Source organism: Benincasa hispida, chromosome 6 (assembly GCF_027475165.1).
Source record: "Benincasa hispida cultivar pf3 chromosome 6, pf3_genome.v1.1, whole genome shotgun sequence".
Taxonomy (NCBI): Eukaryota; Viridiplantae; Streptophyta; class Magnoliopsida; order Cucurbitales; family Cucurbitaceae; genus Benincasa; species Benincasa hispida.
In genome coordinates this window covers 2,266,285-2,285,727 of record NC_143483.1, presented here as the reverse complement: position 1 = coordinate 2,285,727, position 19,443 = coordinate 2,266,285, and the positions used below count along the sequence as shown (strand labels likewise).

The 19,443-nt window shown below is 35.7% G+C and overlaps 1 protein-coding gene and 1 pseudogene across 1 annotated transcript; both read right to left on the bottom strand.

Moving 5' to 3' along the window:
• Nucleotides 1–13,440: 13,440 nt before the first annotated feature.
• Nucleotides 13,441–14,253, bottom strand: LOC150035344 (uncharacterized; annotated as a pseudogene).
• Nucleotides 14,254–14,927: 674 nt separating this feature from the next.
• Nucleotides 14,928–19,060, bottom strand: LOC120079570 (putative carboxylesterase 18). Its single transcript, XM_039033798.2, has 2 exons — nt 18,408–19,060; nt 14,928–15,496 (listed from the first exon to the last, which is right to left on the bottom strand). The coding sequence occupies exons 1-2, from the start codon at nt 18,984–18,986 to the stop codon at nt 15,077–15,079; spliced, it is 999 nt and encodes a 332-aa protein (XP_038889726.1). The 5' UTR covers nt 18,987–19,060; the 3' UTR covers nt 14,928–15,076.
• Between the last annotated feature and the right edge of the window lie 383 nt (nt 19,061–19,443).

Here is a 19,443-nt window from a genome sequence, read left to right as displayed (position 1 = left end):
GTGGGTCTTATAGTTTGTAATTGGAATGTACAAACAATTTATTTATTTAATAAAATATGAGATATTTTATTCAACATTTAGTAGCATTAATCCACAAAACCAATAAAATAACATCCAAGATTATCTTCTGTAGCTTAAACAAGCATGTAAAGACATACTGGTGGATCATGTTTAAGTGATAACCTAAATGGTTTATAGTAGACGGATAAAGTTAGATACCTTATCTGGATGACACTACAAATATGACCTACTTTGTAGATGTTACAATCGTTGTAAAGTGCTACAAATGATTTGATTCTGATCATTAATGTACAGACATATGAGCGGGGGTGTTCTATACAAAAGGGTTTGTATAAGACCAGACCACAAAATGAATAGTCTCATTATATAACATCGTTAATAGTAGAGACTTACATTTCACCAAGATGACCATAGGTGACATGACCTGAATCCTGAGTGAGTTACAAACTCCTACCTATGAAGGCGATCCTTTGATTTGTATGGATGAGAGTGACCGGATCACCGACTCAATAAGCCTACCATTTCGGAAATTTGTCTGATTGGAAAGCTGGGAACACAGCTACATAAAACAGAATTCACCCCTTCCCTAATGTCGAGGTAAATAAATAAATTGCTCCCATAAAAGCTGATTCCGGGACTTGAACAATGTGGTGCCACACCCTCTCTTGGCCTGAGAAAGGTTTAGTCATAGTTGGACTATGACTTATTGTTCATTAGAGAGGTCAGTGGCACTTAAGGAGTTAGATGTACCTACAGAGACAAAATTGTAATTTTGGCCCAGCTGTACTTATAAGCAATCTGTGAAGGGTCATCGCTGTGGATTGGTTATATCCAATGAACACATAAATATATCTGTAGTACGAAGAGTGTAGTTGTAGGACTTTAGTAGAGTGACCAAAAATTAATGGATGCTCAATATTTTAATTAAAAGAGTTTAATTAATTATTTAAGTACCATTCGAGCTTCAATCTACAGGTCCATAAGATCCTATCTGTAGCTCAACAGGGATTATTTAGAATTAATTTTGGATTAACTTGAATTGTTCAAATTAATTGAGGGAATTAATTATATGTGATATAATTAATATAATGTATTTGATACTTTATAGTATAAAGTTTATTTTGAGAGGAATTAAGTATTTGAATATGATTCAAATGTTAATTATATGGATGTGATTCATATAATTATATTTACCACAAAACAATTACATTGAATAGCTAAACTCCCTTGCTGATGAATCTTAAGATCTCTCTAAAACGGAGAACTTTGATGGAAATCAAGCATAAGGTTCCATGAGCAGCGGAAGGGATCGTTCCAAATTCCATTCGAATTGAACACAAAACAATTACAGACTCAAAACGAAAACTAATAGGTCATGCACAATAAGAAATTATAGCATGTTAAATGATGATATAAGGGATAGAGGATGCATATCTTTGAAGAACCATTCTTCACAAATCCCTCAATCAATCTAACAAGCGTCTAAGAACAACCCTCAAACGCAACGAACAGAACACAGCACAAACACAACGATCGGCAAACTCGATCTACGAACTAAGTGAGGACACAACCATAATGGTTACCTTGGTATTCTCGGTGTGAGAATCCAGGAGTTGTGGGCCCTGTATGATCTTGGCTTGAGGAAGAGACTGAAGGTCTACGATCGAGTAGTCGATCGAGCAAGTGGGAGATAAGATGTTGTCTATCATATAGACGATGTGCTCAATCGTTTAATAAACGGCAGCCTATCACATAGACTTGCCATTTGATCGTTTAGCTACGATCAAAAGGTCAACGATCGTATTGTCAACTCTTAAACGATCGTTTAGCTACGATTAGCTGAATGACTATCGTATAGTCAAAGGTAAGCAATCGCTTAGCTGATCGTATAGTCTCTCAAAGTTATTGCTTAGTGAAACTCTTTCACTTGATAGCTTATCCGTGAGTTTTTTTCCAAATGAAGTAACTATTTTTTTTTTAATTTTAGGAAAACAGTTTTCCTTTTTATCTCACGATTACTATAAAACCATCAATAACTTCCCATTCAATTGTTATTAGAGAAAAAGAAATTAATTATCATATAATTAATGTATTATAAATAAATATGATAACCAACTTACCATATTATATTTATAACCTATAGTTTTAATATTTCATCTCATGAAATATACAAACCATAGTTCTTTTTCTATTTTATGGTACTTAATGTAAATCATATTTACATTAATTCCTCCACTTGATGTATCTTATACATCACACCAATTATATCATATATAATTGAATTTCCTCTTGTTAATTTGAACACTTCAAATTAACCCCAAGAACTGATTCTCAACTTGAATCCATTGAGCTACTAAGGGGACCTTATGGACCTGTAGCTTGAAGCTCCAACGGTATGTGAATAACTGACTAAACTCTTTAGTCACGGGATCCACCATCCGTTAACTGCCGGACACTAACCCGTATATCAATTTACGAGAATCTTTATTAGTCTGAAAGTCAGAGTCTGTATATCTTGTAAGGATCAAATCCTTATCTCCATACACGAGCATGTAGTCTCTCGTTCTCCGAAGATACTTGAGGATCGTTTTCACCGCCGTCCAGTGATCTAATCATAGATTGGACTGATAACGACTGACAATCCCTACTTCATAGCAAATGTCAGGTCGAGTACATAATATTGCATACATAAAGCTTCCAACAGCTGAAGCATAAGAAATCTATCTCATCTCCTTAACCTCTTAAGGTGTCTTAGGAAACTGATCCTTAGACAAAAAAAATTCCATGCTTGAAGGGTAATAAACCCCTTTTGGAATTCTGCATATCCTGTACCTAATCAACATTTGATCAAAGTACGATGCCTGAGACAATCTATACTTTTGTTCTTACGATCCCGAATGATTTGGATCCCTAGAACATACTGTGTGTCGCCCAAATATTTCATTTTGAATTGGGCAGCTAGCCACTTCTTAATGTCATTCAGAAAACATACATCATTCCCAATGAGTAGGATATCATCCACATACAGTAGTACTAGGAAAGCTATTGAGTTGTTGATTATTTTCTTATAAACAAAGGCCCATCAACATTCTGATCAAAGTCAAACGATTTGATTGCACTGTCAAATATAATGTTCCACGATCTAGACGCCTTTTTTAGCCTATAAATGGATCTATTAAGCTTGCAAACTCTTTGCTCTTGATCTGGAACAATGAACCCCTCTGGTTGAGCCATATAGATGGTCTCTTCAAGATTACCATTAAGAAAGGTAGTCTTGATGTCCATCTCATAATCATGTGGCTATAGACATTAGTATCCCGATAGACTTGATCATGACAACAGGTGAGAAAGTTTCCCCATAGTCCACTCTCTCGACCTTGGTATAACACTTTGTCGCGAGTCTAGCCTTAAAGTTTTACACCTTTCCATCTACACTTCGTCTTCGCTTGTAGATCCACTTATACCCTATAGGTTTTATCCCATCAGGTTGATCCACAAGTTCCCAGACATTATTGAACTACATAGACTCCATTTCCTAGTTTATGGCTTTCATCCACTCATCTTTGTCAACATCCTCCATTGCTTGCTTATAAGACAATGGATCCTCGACCCCATCAATAGACATGATGTTTTGGGCTTCAATCAAACCCATATAGCATTTCGGTGGGTTCATAACCCTCCCACTACGTCGAGGCAGTCTCAACTCTTGCGATGGTTGACTAGATGAACTGACATTAACAACTCTTGTTGATCTATAAGTCTGTTCAACAACTCTTGTTGAACCCTTAGTAGTCACACTAGAAATCTCATATAAAACAAGCTTACTTCGTGGTTTATGATCCCTGATGTGGTCTTCTTCCAAGAAGATAGTATTTATCGACACAAACACTTTGTTCTCACTCGGATCATACAAGTATCCACCCCTCATTTCCCTGGGGTAGCCTACAAAGAGGCAAACTTTCGAACGTGGTTCCAACTTCTTTGGGTTAGCCATAAGCACGTGGGTCGGACATCTCCAAATTCTAAAGTGGCGTAAACTACCTTTATGGCCACTCCATAACTCAAAAGGTGTTGAGAAACACTTTTTGAGGGAACGTTGTTCAAAACATAACATGCAGTCTCCATTGCAAATCCCTAAAACGAGTTTGGAAGATGAGCATAACTCATCGTAGACTGAACCATGTCCAACTGGGTTCTGTTTCTCCTTTATGATACACCATTCTGCTGAGGTGTACCCAGGGTTGAGAGTTGGAATGCAATTCCATGTTTTATCATATAGTTCTGGAATTCGAGGTCCATATACTCTCCACTACGATCAAATATTAGTGTTTTTAATTTCTTACCTAACAAGTTTTCAACTTCAGCCTTATACTCCTTGAACTTGTCAAGAGCTTCAAACTTACGTTGCATTAGGTATAGATACCCGTACCTTGAATAATCATCTATGAAAGAGATGAAATATTCATACCCACCTTGAGCTCTAACACTCATCGAACCACAAAGATCTAAATGTATAAGCTCAAAGATTTCCTTGGTTATATAACCTTTTCTAGTAAAAGGTCGTTTGGACATCTTTCCTTCAAGACATGATTCAGATACCGACAAGGAGTTTTCTTCTAAAATTTTTAAAAGTCCACATTTTACTAAACTCTCATCCTATTGAGATTGATGTGACCTAACCTTAGATGCCAAAAATGATCGTTTTCCTTAGGAGAAACCTTTGGTCTTTTGGTAGTTATCGCTGTACTGAACATTTCAGTATTAAGCAAGGCCTTTATGACCAACAACCTTAGTACATATAAGTTATTTTCCATTGAACCACAACCAATCTCCATGCCAAAATAAACATTTTACTTTCAGAAAAGAAAACGGTATAACCTTGTCCAATGAGACAAGAAACCGAGATTAAGTTCCTCTTGATATGAGGAACTACAAAAACATTATCCAGTACAGATAACATTTCTTGTCCAAAAATAACTTCAACTTGCCTATAGAAATAGCTTAAACAAACTCACCAATACCGACTCGAAGAGTCAACTTTCCCTCTTGCAACGTTTGACAGGAACTAAATCCTTGGTAGGAAGAACTGACGTGGTTAGTAGCACTCGAATTAAGGGTCCAGGCAGAATCATCATTCTCTACCAAACACGTCTCCAAAACCAATAAATCACATTTACTGCCTTTAGACTTCTTCCTCTTCTGGAGAGTAGTGGGATCAGTATCAGATCCTAAATACGCTTCAAGTTCCATTTCAGAGAACACTTCTCGTCGATGAACTTTATTAGAGTTAGCAACACTTGCTTTCTCTAACTGGAGGTTATCTTGAGAATTGATACTACTGGTTTCTTTGTCATCCATCCCTTTGTGCTAAAAGAGTAAGAACTGACATTTAAACAATTCTTGCAACGAGTCCAAGATCTCATGTGCAATGACCATGTTCTCAACCCTTTTGGCCAAGACATCAGAAATGCTAGCAAAAATGTGAAGTCGGGCCAACGAGTTAGGCTTCATCTACACCTCATATGCATTATGAACATTTCGCAGTGCATCAAAGGTCGGGACTTGAGGACACTACTCAACCATGAAAAACTCAAGCTCGTTTACCACAAAATATGTCTTAAGAGACTCTTTCCAATGTATGTAATCGGTCAAACTAGAGGCAACTAACGGAAAATCATTCATGTTGCTAAAAAACAAACATATTGACCTACATTAGGTTTTAGCAAATACTCGTTTGAAAAACAAGATCCAATACGGTTTAGCAAAACTGAAATGAACCCCGTGTGACATCTAGTTTGCAATGATGCTTCAAAGGTTTAGGACAAAAGCCACCGAAGGGTAGTCAATTTATCTCTCCTCTGAATTGAGACATTCTCAACAAGCCATTAATACCAGAACAACTCTTGTTCCTATAACGACTAGCCATCATTGATTTGGTCAAGAAATCATTAACTTGCTTAACAATTTTTCGTAAGTGTGACCCGTCATTTTAGGCCCTAGAGTTCCGCTCCAAGCAGCCAATCCGAAGGGAAAAAGTTCGATTGGGGAAAAAACTATAGTGACCCTATCCATTTCTGGAGTTCACCTTGATATTATTGGCCAACTGCACAAAACCCATCTGAAGGGGGACGCTTCCAGGGTGGCACGAGGGAGTGCAAGAATTTCTCATGGTGTGAACTAATGAAGGAGACCGCAGGACATGTTGACACACATCCTTCGCCCACTTACTATAAATACTTTCTTCGTCCACCTTGATATTGACTCATGCAAATACCATCCAAAGGGGGTTGCTCCCAAGACATTACGAGGCCAAGCATGAATCTCACGGCGTGAACATTTAAGGAGAAACGTGAGTGGAATCATTGACATATCATACATCTCTTCCTCCCACTGAGTATTTTATGACCTAGGGTTTAGTTTACTTAGAAAAAACAAGCTAAGTATTTTAACTAAGTTACTTTTTAGGTTTGCCAAAAGTAACGCTTACTTTGGAAAGTTGAACAAATTTTGATCATCATTCATTAAACTCTTTAACGAAGTCCTTGATCAACTGTCGCATGCTTGTAGCAAATCTATCTAATTCACCTTTCCAGGTAAATTCCCAGGTAGGGGTGTTTTGTTTCTGTTAGCTTAAGTACCCCAGCGTAGATAGAACCTGTCTTAGACAAAAGATCCCTTATAGATAGATTTAATACAAATTTAATCTTTTATGAAAATCAATTTAATCCTATTAAACCGATTTAAAAGATTAAACTTAGGTATCTAATCTCATTAGAACCTTGAACTTAGGTCAATCTCAATACAATTTTAGAACCCTTTTAAAACATGAGTTCACCTAAGTCCGCATGCAACTCTTTCTTATCGATTTTAGTTATAATTTCCATTATAACGCTTATAACGGGAAACAACCAAAACCATTCATAATGCAAAGCTACACATATAAGGCATTCATAACGCTTATAAATCAGCCTAAGTGTCATGCTCCGTGCATTGTTCATTCATTGCTACTTTTATATAACACTTATATAACAAAGCAATGAACCAAGCATACATGCTTTCATACATCCTTATACTATAACTCTTATAATACAAAGATGGTGCATAAATATGCTTAATGCATGCATAAATATAACTCTTATATTTCATGATGCATGTGCATGCTTTCTTGTAATTTTATCATGCCAGAAACTATATTATAACACTTATGATATATGATGCATGAATAATTGCATAACCTAAGGTGGATTTTAAATCTATATGTCATACACTATGATAGATAAACAACATACATCCCATGTATATTAAACAAAATTTTATGAATCGGGATAATTAGCCTCAAGTCCTTAGAAAACAAAGCTAACTATTACAAATAGCAATAAGTCTCCAGTCGAAACAGGCGAACTGGGTCTTGAACCGTTCCCGCGAAGAAACGCGTCTCCTTGATCGTGTACCAAATCCTTGTGATCGCCTACACGATAGAGTAAAATCTTTACTCAATCGTTTACCAACAATTCCCGAGCTTAAACAATTGTTTAGCAACGATTGTGTACTTTTGACTATGCGATGAAGCATGAAGGCATGCGATCGTGTAGCGCGCATCGTGCAACGCAAGCCTTAAAAGATCGACTAAACGACAATGAGGTCGTGAAGCACAATCATCTAAATGATTGCTGAGCAAGTGTCAAGGTATCGTATACCGGGTGATCGTGTAGTCAGTGACTATGCGTTGAAGCATGCTAACTACACGATTGTTTAGTGTACACGCCTTTTATTAAACGATGAGCATCAAATGCTCTATGCGATCGTTTACCTCTAGTGTCCACGCAATCGAGCAACCAATGCTACGGGATAGAGTAAACACTTTGCCTCATCGTTTAGTAAATACTACATGATCGCTTAGAACATTTTCTACACGATCGTTTACCTTAGGCTACACGATACGATCAACCTTTGGTCTTCTTCCTCGATGAGAACCGCATCTCCATGCTTCAAAACTTCATCTCGAACAACTCAACAACTTCAAACACTTTGAATTACGACCAATTGCTCGTTAATTATGTCCAGAAACGTAAGGGCCCTTATAAATTAACACTTTGTAAATTTGAAAAACAGAGGTAACCATCCTGTAAACATTCATCAATACATCCACAAATGCATTTAACACTTAAACGCAATGCAGAAACCTTAAAACCCACCACGACTATAAAATAAGTTCAAAACAGAAATGGTAATTTGGAATAACTAAACAACCTGACTCTGATACCAATTGAAGGAAATCAAGCATGAGGATTTCCATGAGCAACGGATGGGATCGTTCTAAATTCCATTCATATTAAACATACAACATGCTAAATGATGATACAAGGGATAGAAGATGCATACCTTTGAAGAACCATTCTTCATAAGTCCCTCGATCAATCTACAAGCATCCAAGAACAGCCCTTGAAAGCAATGAACAGAACATAGCACGAACACAACGAAAACAACGATTGGCCAACTTGATCCACAAACTGAGCGAGAACACCACCACAATGGTTACCTTGGTATTCTCGGTGTGATAATCCAAGAGTTGTGGGCCCTGTATGAACTTGGCTTGAGGAAGAGACTGGAGGTCTACGATCGAGTAGTCGATCGAGCAAGTGGGAAATAAGATGATGTCTATCGTATAGAAGATGTGCTCAATCGTTTAGTAAACGACAGTCTATCGCATAGACTTGCCACTCGATTGTTTAGTTATGATCAAAAGGTCAACGATCGTGTTGTCAAGTCTTAAACGATCGTTTAGCTACGAGTAGTTGAATGACTATCGTATAGTCAAAGGTAAGCAATCCCTTAGCTGATCGTGTAGTTTCTCAAAGCTATCGCTTAGTGAAACTCTTTCACTTGATAGCTTATCTGTGAGTTCTTTCCGAATGAAGTAACTCTTTTTTAAAAAAAAAATAGGAAAACAATTTTCCTTTTTATCTCACGGTTACCATAAAATCATCAATAACCTCCCACTCAATTGGTTATTAGAGAAAAAGAAATTAATTATCATATAATTAATGTATTATAAATAAATATGATAACCAACTTACCATATTATATTTATGACCTATAATTTTAATGTTTCATCTCATGAAACATACAAACCATAGTTCTTTTTCTATTTTATGGTACTAAATATAAATCATATTTACATTAATTCCTCCACATGATGTATCTCATACATCACCCCAATTATATCATATATAATTGAATTTTCTCTTGTTAATTTAAACACTTCAAATTAACCCCAAGAACTGATTCTCAACTTGAATCCATTGAGCTACCAAGGAGACCTTATGAACCTGTAGCTTGAAGCTCCAATGGTACATGAATAATTTACTAAACTCTTTAGTCACGGGATCCACCATCCGTTAACTGCCGGACACTCCACTAAAGATCGACAGCTATACTCTTCTCACTACAAATATATTTCTGTGTCCATATCAACCAATCAATAGTGTGATAACCCTTCACAGATCGCTCGTAAGTACAATTGGACCAATTTACCGTTTTGCTCCTATAATTACATCTAACTCCTTAAGTACCACTGATTCCTCTAATGAACAATAAGTCATAGTCCTACTATGACTGGTCCTCTCTTCCAAAGAGAGGATGTGGCCACTATGTTCAAGACCCGAAATTAGCCCTTAACGGAGCAATCTATCTACTTACCTCTGCTTCGGGGAAGGATTGAATTCCGTCTTGTGTAACTGAGTTCTCAGCTCCCCAATCAGAAAAATACCCAAAAAGGTAAGCTTGTTGAGTTGGCAATCTGGCCACTCTCACCCATACTAATCAAAGGACTGCCCTCATGAGCAGGAGTTCCCATAACAATTAGGATTAAGGTCATGTCACCTATGGTCGTTTTAGTGAGATGTAAGTCTCAATTATCAACGACGTTATATAAAAAAAAACTAATCATCTCGTGGTCCCGTCTTATACAACACTTTTAAACCTCCACAAAGTATAGGACACCTCGTTGTATAGGACACGTCTTATCATCTCGTTGTATAGGACACCTTCACTCGCATGTCTCTATATGAATGGTCAGGATCAGACCATCTGTAGTAGTTCACAACACTTTTAAACCTTCACAAAGTGAGTCGTATCCATAGTGTCACCAAGATAAGGTATCCCTTATTTATCCTTATACTACAGACCTTTTAGGTTATTACTTAAGGCATGATCCACTTGTATATCTCATATATATGCTCAAGTTTACATACAATAACCACGGATCTTTGTTATTTAGATATGAGTAAATGCAAAAAAAATAACTTTTATTTTATTAATAACAATGTGTACAAAGTTTACAAACTACAAGACTCTGGGAGAATTAAGATGCCAATCCCAACAAACTCCTCCGAAGCTAAGTCTTAGGCTTCCCCTAAGACTTAGAATCCTTTCTCTGGCAGCTATGACTTAGGCTCCCCCTAAGTCATGATAATCTTCAGAGTGTTGTAATCAACGAATGAAGAACTTACACAATGAAATAAAGTGAGCAATAACCAAGAACACAATGTAAAACATATCAATCGGTGTACTGTAAATGTTTTGCTCTCAAAAACATAAATCGATATTATAAAACTGCTCACTGAAAGTAAACCAAGACATTTCTTTTAGACGGATCCAGAAAAGAAAACATCTCCCAAAAAGGAGAAAATAGATTGTGACGCAATAAAGGAAAATATCAAACTAAATATCATTGTCGGATATTTATAGATAAGGAAAGTATTTTGCAAAAATATATTTTGATGTCACGACCAGATGTTAAGACTTTATTTGAGACATCTGCAAAACCACTGCCTTAGAGAAAATTAAAAAGCCAACAAACCAAATCTCCAACAAACTACCTACCAACTGACGGTACATTGTTGACTCTCCAAGATCTTTGCTTTCATGCATGCAAAACTTTTTATTAACCTCCATTGGTGTAGATATTGGCTTGTAGCCACTCATGCCATACTTTTGCAAAAGATCCTTTGCATATTTCGATTGTCCAAGGAACAATCATTTTTCTGAGCACTCTATCTCTAATCCGAGGAAATGCTTTAGTTCTCCAAGCTCTTTCATTTCGAATCACACTAGTAGATTCTGCTTTATTTTTCAAACTTCTTCTATGTGGTCTTCTGTTATAATTAGATCATCCACATAGACTAATATGATTGTGATCTTTGAGTCTTAAGCTTTAACAAATGAGCTTGAATTTGCTGAATCTACTACAAAGCCACTTTCAACTAGAAATTTTGTAATTTTACCGTACCAGGCTCTCGGTGCTTTCTTCAAACCATATAAAGCCTTTCTCAGTTTGCAAATGTAGTCATGATGAGTTTCATCCTCAAATCTTTTTGGTTGCTCCATATATATTTCTCGATCTAGGTTTTTATTTAAGAGAGCATTCTTCACATCCATCTACCACAGCTTCCAACCCTTACTAGCAACAAGTGCTAATAAGACTCGAACAGTAATGAGCTTTGCTAAAGGACTGAATGTCTCATCATAGTCCAAGCCATATTGTTGAGAAAACCCTTGAGCCACCAGTCGAGCTTTGTATCTCTCTACGGTCCCATCTGCTCGAGTTTTAATTTTGTAAACCCATTTTCAAGATATGAGTTTAATATCTTTAGGCTTCAGCACCAAGTCCCACGTTCAATTCTTTCTCAATGCATTAACTTCTTCTTCAATGGCTCTTCTCCATCGAATATTCTTTGACACTTCTTCATATGTTGTTGGCTCCTCAAACATTGGTAATGCCACATTCACGTTCCTAGAATTAGGTTTTCTTAGTCTTGTTGATCTCCGTAACTGTGGCTCTTGATTATGTACTTAATTTTTCCAAGGACTTCGTGTCCCCAATTGCACTTCTTTGTCTTGGTCATTTTGTTCTTCTCTTTCTATTGGAGCTTGTTGTACTTAACTTATTTCTTCTTCTACTCCTTCTTGAAAGACTTCTCATCTTTGGGTGTTTTTTCTAATTTGGGTGCCCACCGTGATGATGCCTCATCAAATATCACATTCCTTGATGTATAGCATTGTCCATTGATAGGATCAATGCACCTCCACCCTTTTCTTTGATTGTCATATCCAACAAAGATGCATCTGATTGCTTTCTTGTCAAGCTTCTTTCTCGGATGATCTGGTGCAAACACATAACACACACAACCAAAGACTTAAAAGTGTCCAACTATTGACTTGATATTTAGCAATCTTTCATAAGGCTGAACACAAGCCTTTACTGGGGAAGTCTGTTAACCACATGGATTGTTGTTCTCCTGCATTCAGCCCAAAATCTTCCTACCAAGTTATTTGCATGTAACATGCTGCGACATACTTTTGCAAAATGTCTATTTTCTCTTTCTGCCACTCCATCTTGTTGTGGAGTGTTTGGGCACGTCAATTGATGATGTATCTTATACTTTTGCAAGTATTGAGAAAATTCATTAGACGTATATTCTCCCCTGTCATTTGTACGTAGGTATTGAATTCTCTTTCTTAATTCACCTTCAACTTGTTCTTTGAATTCTTTAAACTTTATAATTGTTTCAGACTTCTTTTACATAAAGAAAACCCAAACATACCTAGAAAAGTCATCAATAAAGGTCACCATGTAGTGCATACCACTGATTGAAGATTGTTTGACAGGATAAAATTCATCCGAATGCACCAGCTCCAATGGTTGCTTGGCTCTGAATTTGGACTTCTTGAATGGCAGTTGATGTGCCTTTTCATACTAAAACCAGCACGGACCATGTCTTCTTTAATATCAAGTTGAGGCAGACCCTTAAGCATAGACTTGTTTATCATTGTCTTCAATTTGCTATAGCTAATATGACCAAGTCTTGCATGCCACAAATTTGTTGTTTCATTCTTTGAGGTTTTATTCACATAGGCAGTCTTTGCTGACATGACATAGATAGAGTTCATTCTTCGCCCTTCCATCAACTGCATACTACTGACTTTGAGATTATGGTACATCTTGACACCATGATGTCCAAACACAACAAAGTTGCCTGATGATGTCAATTGAGATACTAACACTAAATTCTTCTTCATTTCAGGCACATAAAACACGTTTTCTAATTCCATTTGATTGGAATTTGCACGAAGCATTATCATAGTTTTGCCAACATGAGCTATTGGCAACTTCGAGTTGTTTGCAGTGGCAACAACTCGGCTTCCTTTGCACTCAAATGTGTTTGGCAACTTCCTCTTATCTCCTGTCATGTGGTTAGAATAGCTTGAATAAAAAATCTAATCATTTTCATAATTTACCTCGTATACATAGAGAGTCAACACTTCGTTCTCCACTACATTGGATGTTGATTGGGCTTTGGAATCTGTTGTTGCAAAACATGCATCTGCAGTCCATTCTTCTTAACTAATGCTCTTAGCCTAGGAGGTGATTGCGTTGCTTTCTGCTACTCTTTTCTTTCGACGACAGTCTCTGGCATAGTGACCTATCTTTCCACAGTTATAACATTCACCCTTTTTTCTATGCTTTTGATTTTGATTAGTGTTACAAGCTCCCCCTACTTGAGAGCGTTTTGGAGTTTCTTCATCTCCATTTGATTCTACTTTCTTTTGATATTTTGATTGACCTTTTCTTTGGCCATTAAAGAGCACTTCTTCGTTATTGCACTTTATTGTGACCTCCTACATTTTCTTAGCCAATACTTCTTGACTGGAAAGCATATTTTCTAGGTCAATCAATCTTGAATAGCAGCAAAGCTTTTATATTCAGGTTTAAATCCATGAATAGTAATTCTTCTCATCCTTGATTATGAAATAACGGGAGTAGGATCTAATTCAGAGATTTCACATAGAGTTTTCATCGTGGTGAAGTATTGGTTGATATCATCTCCCCCTGAGCAATTGACAGGAGCTCGTTTTCTAGAAACTGCAATCTCGCATCATTTTTCTTTGAGAAAAGTTAGCCAAACGTGTCCCATGCTATCTTTGGTGTCTCCGTTGAATTGACGTGCTCCAACATTTCTTCATCAACCGTAGTTTTAATTGCAAACATCGTCTTACTTGCCACGATATTCCATTTGTTCAAAGTAGTAGCATCCTCAGGTGGACTGACTTCAGTGCCTCCCACAACATCCCACAAGTCTTGGCTTGGAGGTACTTCATGCACGTGGATCATGTTTTGTAGTTTTTAGTGTTGAGCTTCTTGATTCCTCCAACAACTTGAAGGTCTCCCATCATCTTGTAGTGATGAATGCACTCCACAAGTAGCTGTGTCCCAAACAACAAGCTTTACAGTCCAAAACTGTACTCGATCTTCAGAAGCTCCACCACAGCAAACTTGTCTCTGATATCACTTGTTGAATAAATTGACACCAAAAAAAAAAGAGAGAGATAACCTTGAAAGAAATGAACTTTTATTAAGAACTTATAAAGATGGACACCTTTGAATGATACTCTTTTACTCTTAAGACACCCACTCAATTTTCTACACTAGCTCTCTAACTTTACTTTACTTGCATATGAGATCACACCTTATATTTATAGGCATGAGATCCTTGGACCAAGTAAAAAGATTTTTCTTGGCTATTCTTGGATCCTGCAAACATTCTACATATTTAGATTATCCTTATCTAAAGGAATTCTCCTTAAATCTAAGAAAAATCTAAAATATTTTTAGATATTTTCTTTTGAGATATTTATTTTACATATTACAACATATCTCTAGAAAATAATCTAATTTTACATTTTTATGTCATATATTAGATAGTTCAAGAATCTCCTAGACTAGTTAGTGTTGATATATATATATATATATATATATATTTAACAAATGGTACCTATTTTTCAGATTACCATTGATTTACGTCTCTAGATAAACATGGTCTAATCTCAAATATAGGACAACCAAATTCAAAATGGAACGAAATTTTATCTTATTTTTTATTTATTTATTTTTTTTTTGGTTAACTTATCCAAATTAAGAACACAATTACATGAATATAAACTCTACCGAAAAACACAAAGGAATAAAAGAAAGCTAATTTGAAGAAATGACAATTTAGAGTGACATATGTTTGTGTATGAAATCAGTTGCATCTTTAATTAGCAACGAAGAATCCTTGAGCTCAGGAACTGCATAAAATCCATGAATAGCATTTGGATATTCGACCAAATCAACTTCTTTTCCAGCCTCTTTCAACCATTCGTAATACCTTTTTTGCCAATCTTGTAACAGGTCTCGTCCTCCCACAATCAGAAGCGTCGCCGGAAACACTATGCTCGACATGTCTCCGACACCGGCTCCGAACACGTGGGCCGCCGGGTGGTTTCTGCTTGACCCATTTGGCAAAAATGCTTTCCAAGACCAATCCGTTTGTTGCAAGGTCAACATTGGTGATTCCTTAAATTGAATCTCTGAATCAGTTCTCTCTTCTCCGCCAAAAAGTGGTTGTATTGCAATTAACCCTTTGATCTTCACCTGTTAAATTAACGTTACATCCAAAAATTTTAAGTTAACGATGGCCTATTGACCTTGTGGCTTTGAGGGAATCATAAGTCAAAAAAATTTAAATCTCCAAGTGATAAATTAGTAGCCATGAAGAAACCTATGGCCAATCTATGCATGTTTCAAAGCGTTTTTTAAATTGTTAAAAGCACTACAAAATACATTTTTATTTAGTAAAAAACAATTTTTCATTTAATTTTAAACTTTTGAACACGATTTTCATATCATTGAAATTGATTTTAAATGATCAAAAGTATTTTTTTTTTTTTGAGTGATTTTAAAAATAAAAGAAGTGTTTTTAATTTTTTTTAGAATCCCTCCCAAGCTTTGTCATAAGTAAACCCTTCACGTTGGATGGTAGCTTGGGACCAAAGTACTAAGGAATATTAATTCTGAATTGAAATATTGTTAAGGGGTGTGTAGTTTAACTTTTTCAAGTGTTTAATTTAGAAAAAAAATTTGAAGTGTTTGGCAATCATTAAAAATAGATTTTGCAACACTCTCAAAATATATTTTCAATTATTTTTATAGAAAAATTTAATAAAAATAACTTTTCTAAAAAACATTGTTTTTTTTTTAAAAAAAAAAAAAAAAAACATTTTGTGTATAGTCAATCCAAACAGGCCCAATACTTCTTACCCCAACTTTCAAAATTGCTCTTAAAGATTCATGAAACAACCGAATCGATGTGAAGAAGGATAAAAAATCAAGACTTTCCTCCCTGATATGAACCAAGCATTTATAAACAAAGAAGAGAAAGTAGAGGATAGGGGCTGATCATTTTTTAAAATAATATGGAAGTATCTACCGCATGTCAAATGATGTTATGAATAATGTTACAACATTCCAAGGAATGTTCAACAAACATAAATAACAAATAAAGTAATCATCAGAGATTGTTAACCCAATTTGGTGAGTGGCACCTACGTTTCAGAGGTAGTATGCCCAGGAAAGATAATTTCACTAATATATAAGATAAGCAATTACAACATAATATTTATATATTTATATATATATATATAATACACCATTATAGCGACGTCTGTGGAACTTAACAACTCAACCGTTCACCTAGGCTCCTTCTAGATGATACTTAGGCTTCCTTGAGCGATAACATTAGTGAAGAACTTCTTCTGCTCCCCCTAAGCTATGATACTAGTGAAGAACGTCTTAACCTCTCCCTAAGAATGTGATTCACTCTCTGCTAGACTTAAGCTCCCTTTAGATCGTAAAACTCCCTCTCACTTGAACTGTATCTTTCCCACTTGAACAAAGACCACTTAACTTGTTCAGCTTAGGCTCTCTCTAAGTTTGAGAATCTCTGTCAAGAAGTATAAACTAATGAAGCACACAGATAACTTGGAGTAGGTCTTCAACTTCACAGAAACACAACCTTCAACGTCCTTAAAGAATGATAGAGAAACATTTGTGATAGAAGGTACTTCACAAGACAACGACTCTCCAAATATTTTCATCAGAATGGCCAACCCTAAACCAAAGACTAAGGGACTTTAAATAAGCACAAGGGAAATATTGAAAGAGCAACCCTAACTTCCAAAAATACTCACACATGAAGAAGGAAAAAAATACAACAATACAAGATTTTTCACATCGGAAAATATTTTACAAAGACAACATTTCCAGAAAACATCTTTCAGTTAGATAGGTTGAATGCAGAGACAACCCAAATAACATCTGTTTGACTTAAAACAAGAGGTAGATGATTCTAAACTAACAAAAACTCAACATCTTCATTAATCAAACCGAAAAATGATCCTATCAAGAGAAAATTTTAAACTGCCACAATGAAAATCAAACTGTGTCAAATATGTGGAAAACTTAACCGTATTACTTTAAAGTGTTGTAATAGATTTGATCATATCAAAATGACGAGATCGATACCAACAGCCTTAATATAGCAGCTATGACATATCCAAATCTATATGCTAATTCAAGAGCAACTTCACACATAGTAAACGAAACAGGCACACTAATGTCTCACTTACACACCCTCCCAAAGGCTGTGATAAATTGTTTGTGGAAAATGAAGAAGCTTTAGAAACATTTATCACATAGGTCAAGTAGGATTCACATTCAAAACAATACACTCAACTTAAAAGATGTTTTAGTGGTTACCTACTTTAAAAACAACCTTATTTCTGTGAGACAATTCATTAGTGTCATATTATCATGGTTTTGTTGTAAACGACAAACAAATGGGGATCAATCTTGAAGCTTGATTGAAGAAGCCAGGAACACAATTACATATATATATATATGTATGTATTTTGTTCGATTCTAAACCTCTAGCATAGTAAAACATGCATAGTATTTTTTTTTCTTTTTTTTCTCTTGAGGTCAAGAATCCAAAAGGTTAGGACCAATATTATGGGTTTCACTAAACAATCGTATATAATATAACATTATATTGAAACCAATTTGAAAAATAGTTTAATCGGTGTGATCCAATCCATATTTGTACTAAAACAAAAGATTATTAAAAAAATTATTCTAAAATAAAAAGAAAATGAACCACTCCGATAAAATATCATTATCTATCCGTGATAGACCACAATAGATATCTATCGATATGCCATCTAAACTGCACCACGGCTGCACACAATTAATCACTTTGTAATTTATTTTTTTTTTTAATTATTAAAAAAATATTTTGATACGTAGAGGAAAGAGATCCTTGCTTGCATTAAGTATTGATTCATTTGACCTTTATTTTATTATCTAATTTTCTTTTCCGTAATATCTAGATTTGAGATGCTAGGTACATCTCACTCTCATCACTCACATCAATTAGCCAATAATTCTGAATTCAAGATTTAAAACTAACTCAAAATCGAAGAGTAAAAACAAAATCTTTACCACTTACCTTCTTGAAGTCGTGGCTACCGGCTCTAACTGCCACGTGGTGAGCCAGGTTGCCGCCAGCACTATCACCGGCAAGGAAGCACCGACTAACATCAACATTCACCGGAAAAACACCACAATTCAAATCCACACCGTCAAGAAATTTCAAAGCATCAAATCCATCTTCATACGGAATTGGGTATCGGTGTTCCGGAGAGAGGCGGTAATTTACAGACACAACCACCACACGTAGCTCACGTGCGAGTCTTCGACAGAGATCATCGTAAGCCATCGAATTAGCCCAAAAAAACACAAACCCGCCGCCGTGATAGTAAACGACGACAGGCAGGGAAATGTTATCGGCTAGCACGGAAGAAGAAGGAAGAAAGAGGCGAAACCAAAGATTGCGGGAGGGGTCGAAAACGACGTCGTTAGTGGTAACGCCGTAACGGGGTTTAGAAGAAGGAGGGATTTTGGGGTCGAAGAAGCTCATCAAGAAACGGTTGACGGTGATGTTAGGGCGGCGACTTATGAAGGAGGCAAAGGAATGGAGGCGGAGAAGAATTCGAAACTTCAATGGAAGCTTTGGAGGTGTTTCCATGGCTAAACTTTATATCACCATTTAGTTTCTTTCTTCCAAAGACCACTTTTGGTATTTAGTTTTGGGATTTGGATATATATGGTATATTTATTATTTGATTTTGTATTGGCTAAAATCATATTATTAAATTTTTGTTGGTATCGAGATATTTCCATCAATATTTTTATGTTTCTATAGATTCATCCGTACAAAAATCTACAAAAACATAATAATAAAACAATAAAGTATTGCTAATGTGACTCCAATATAAATAATAAATACTTGGACTTGTTTTAAAATATTTATTTATTAATTTAAATTTATTTTTTTAACTTCTTTTATTTTTATAATTTTTTTAAATATATCTGTCAAAATTTTCATAAAATTAAGACGTCAATATTTTCATCGACATTTCAAACATCGGATAAAACTAAAATATTGAAATGATATAAAATTACGATTAAGAATTTGGAAATGG

What these genes read in the sequence shown, in the direction of transcription:
- LOC120079570 (XM_039033798.2), bottom strand. Translation starts at nt 18,986, where the DNA reads ATGGAAACACCTCCAAAGCTTCCATTGAAGTTTCGAATTCTTCTCCGC. An exon ending in GTAGCCACGACTTCAAGAAG is followed by an intron (nt 15,497 to 18,407) that starts GTAAGTGGTAAA and finishes TTAATTTAACAG; the next exon opens with GTGAAGATCAAAGGGTTAAT.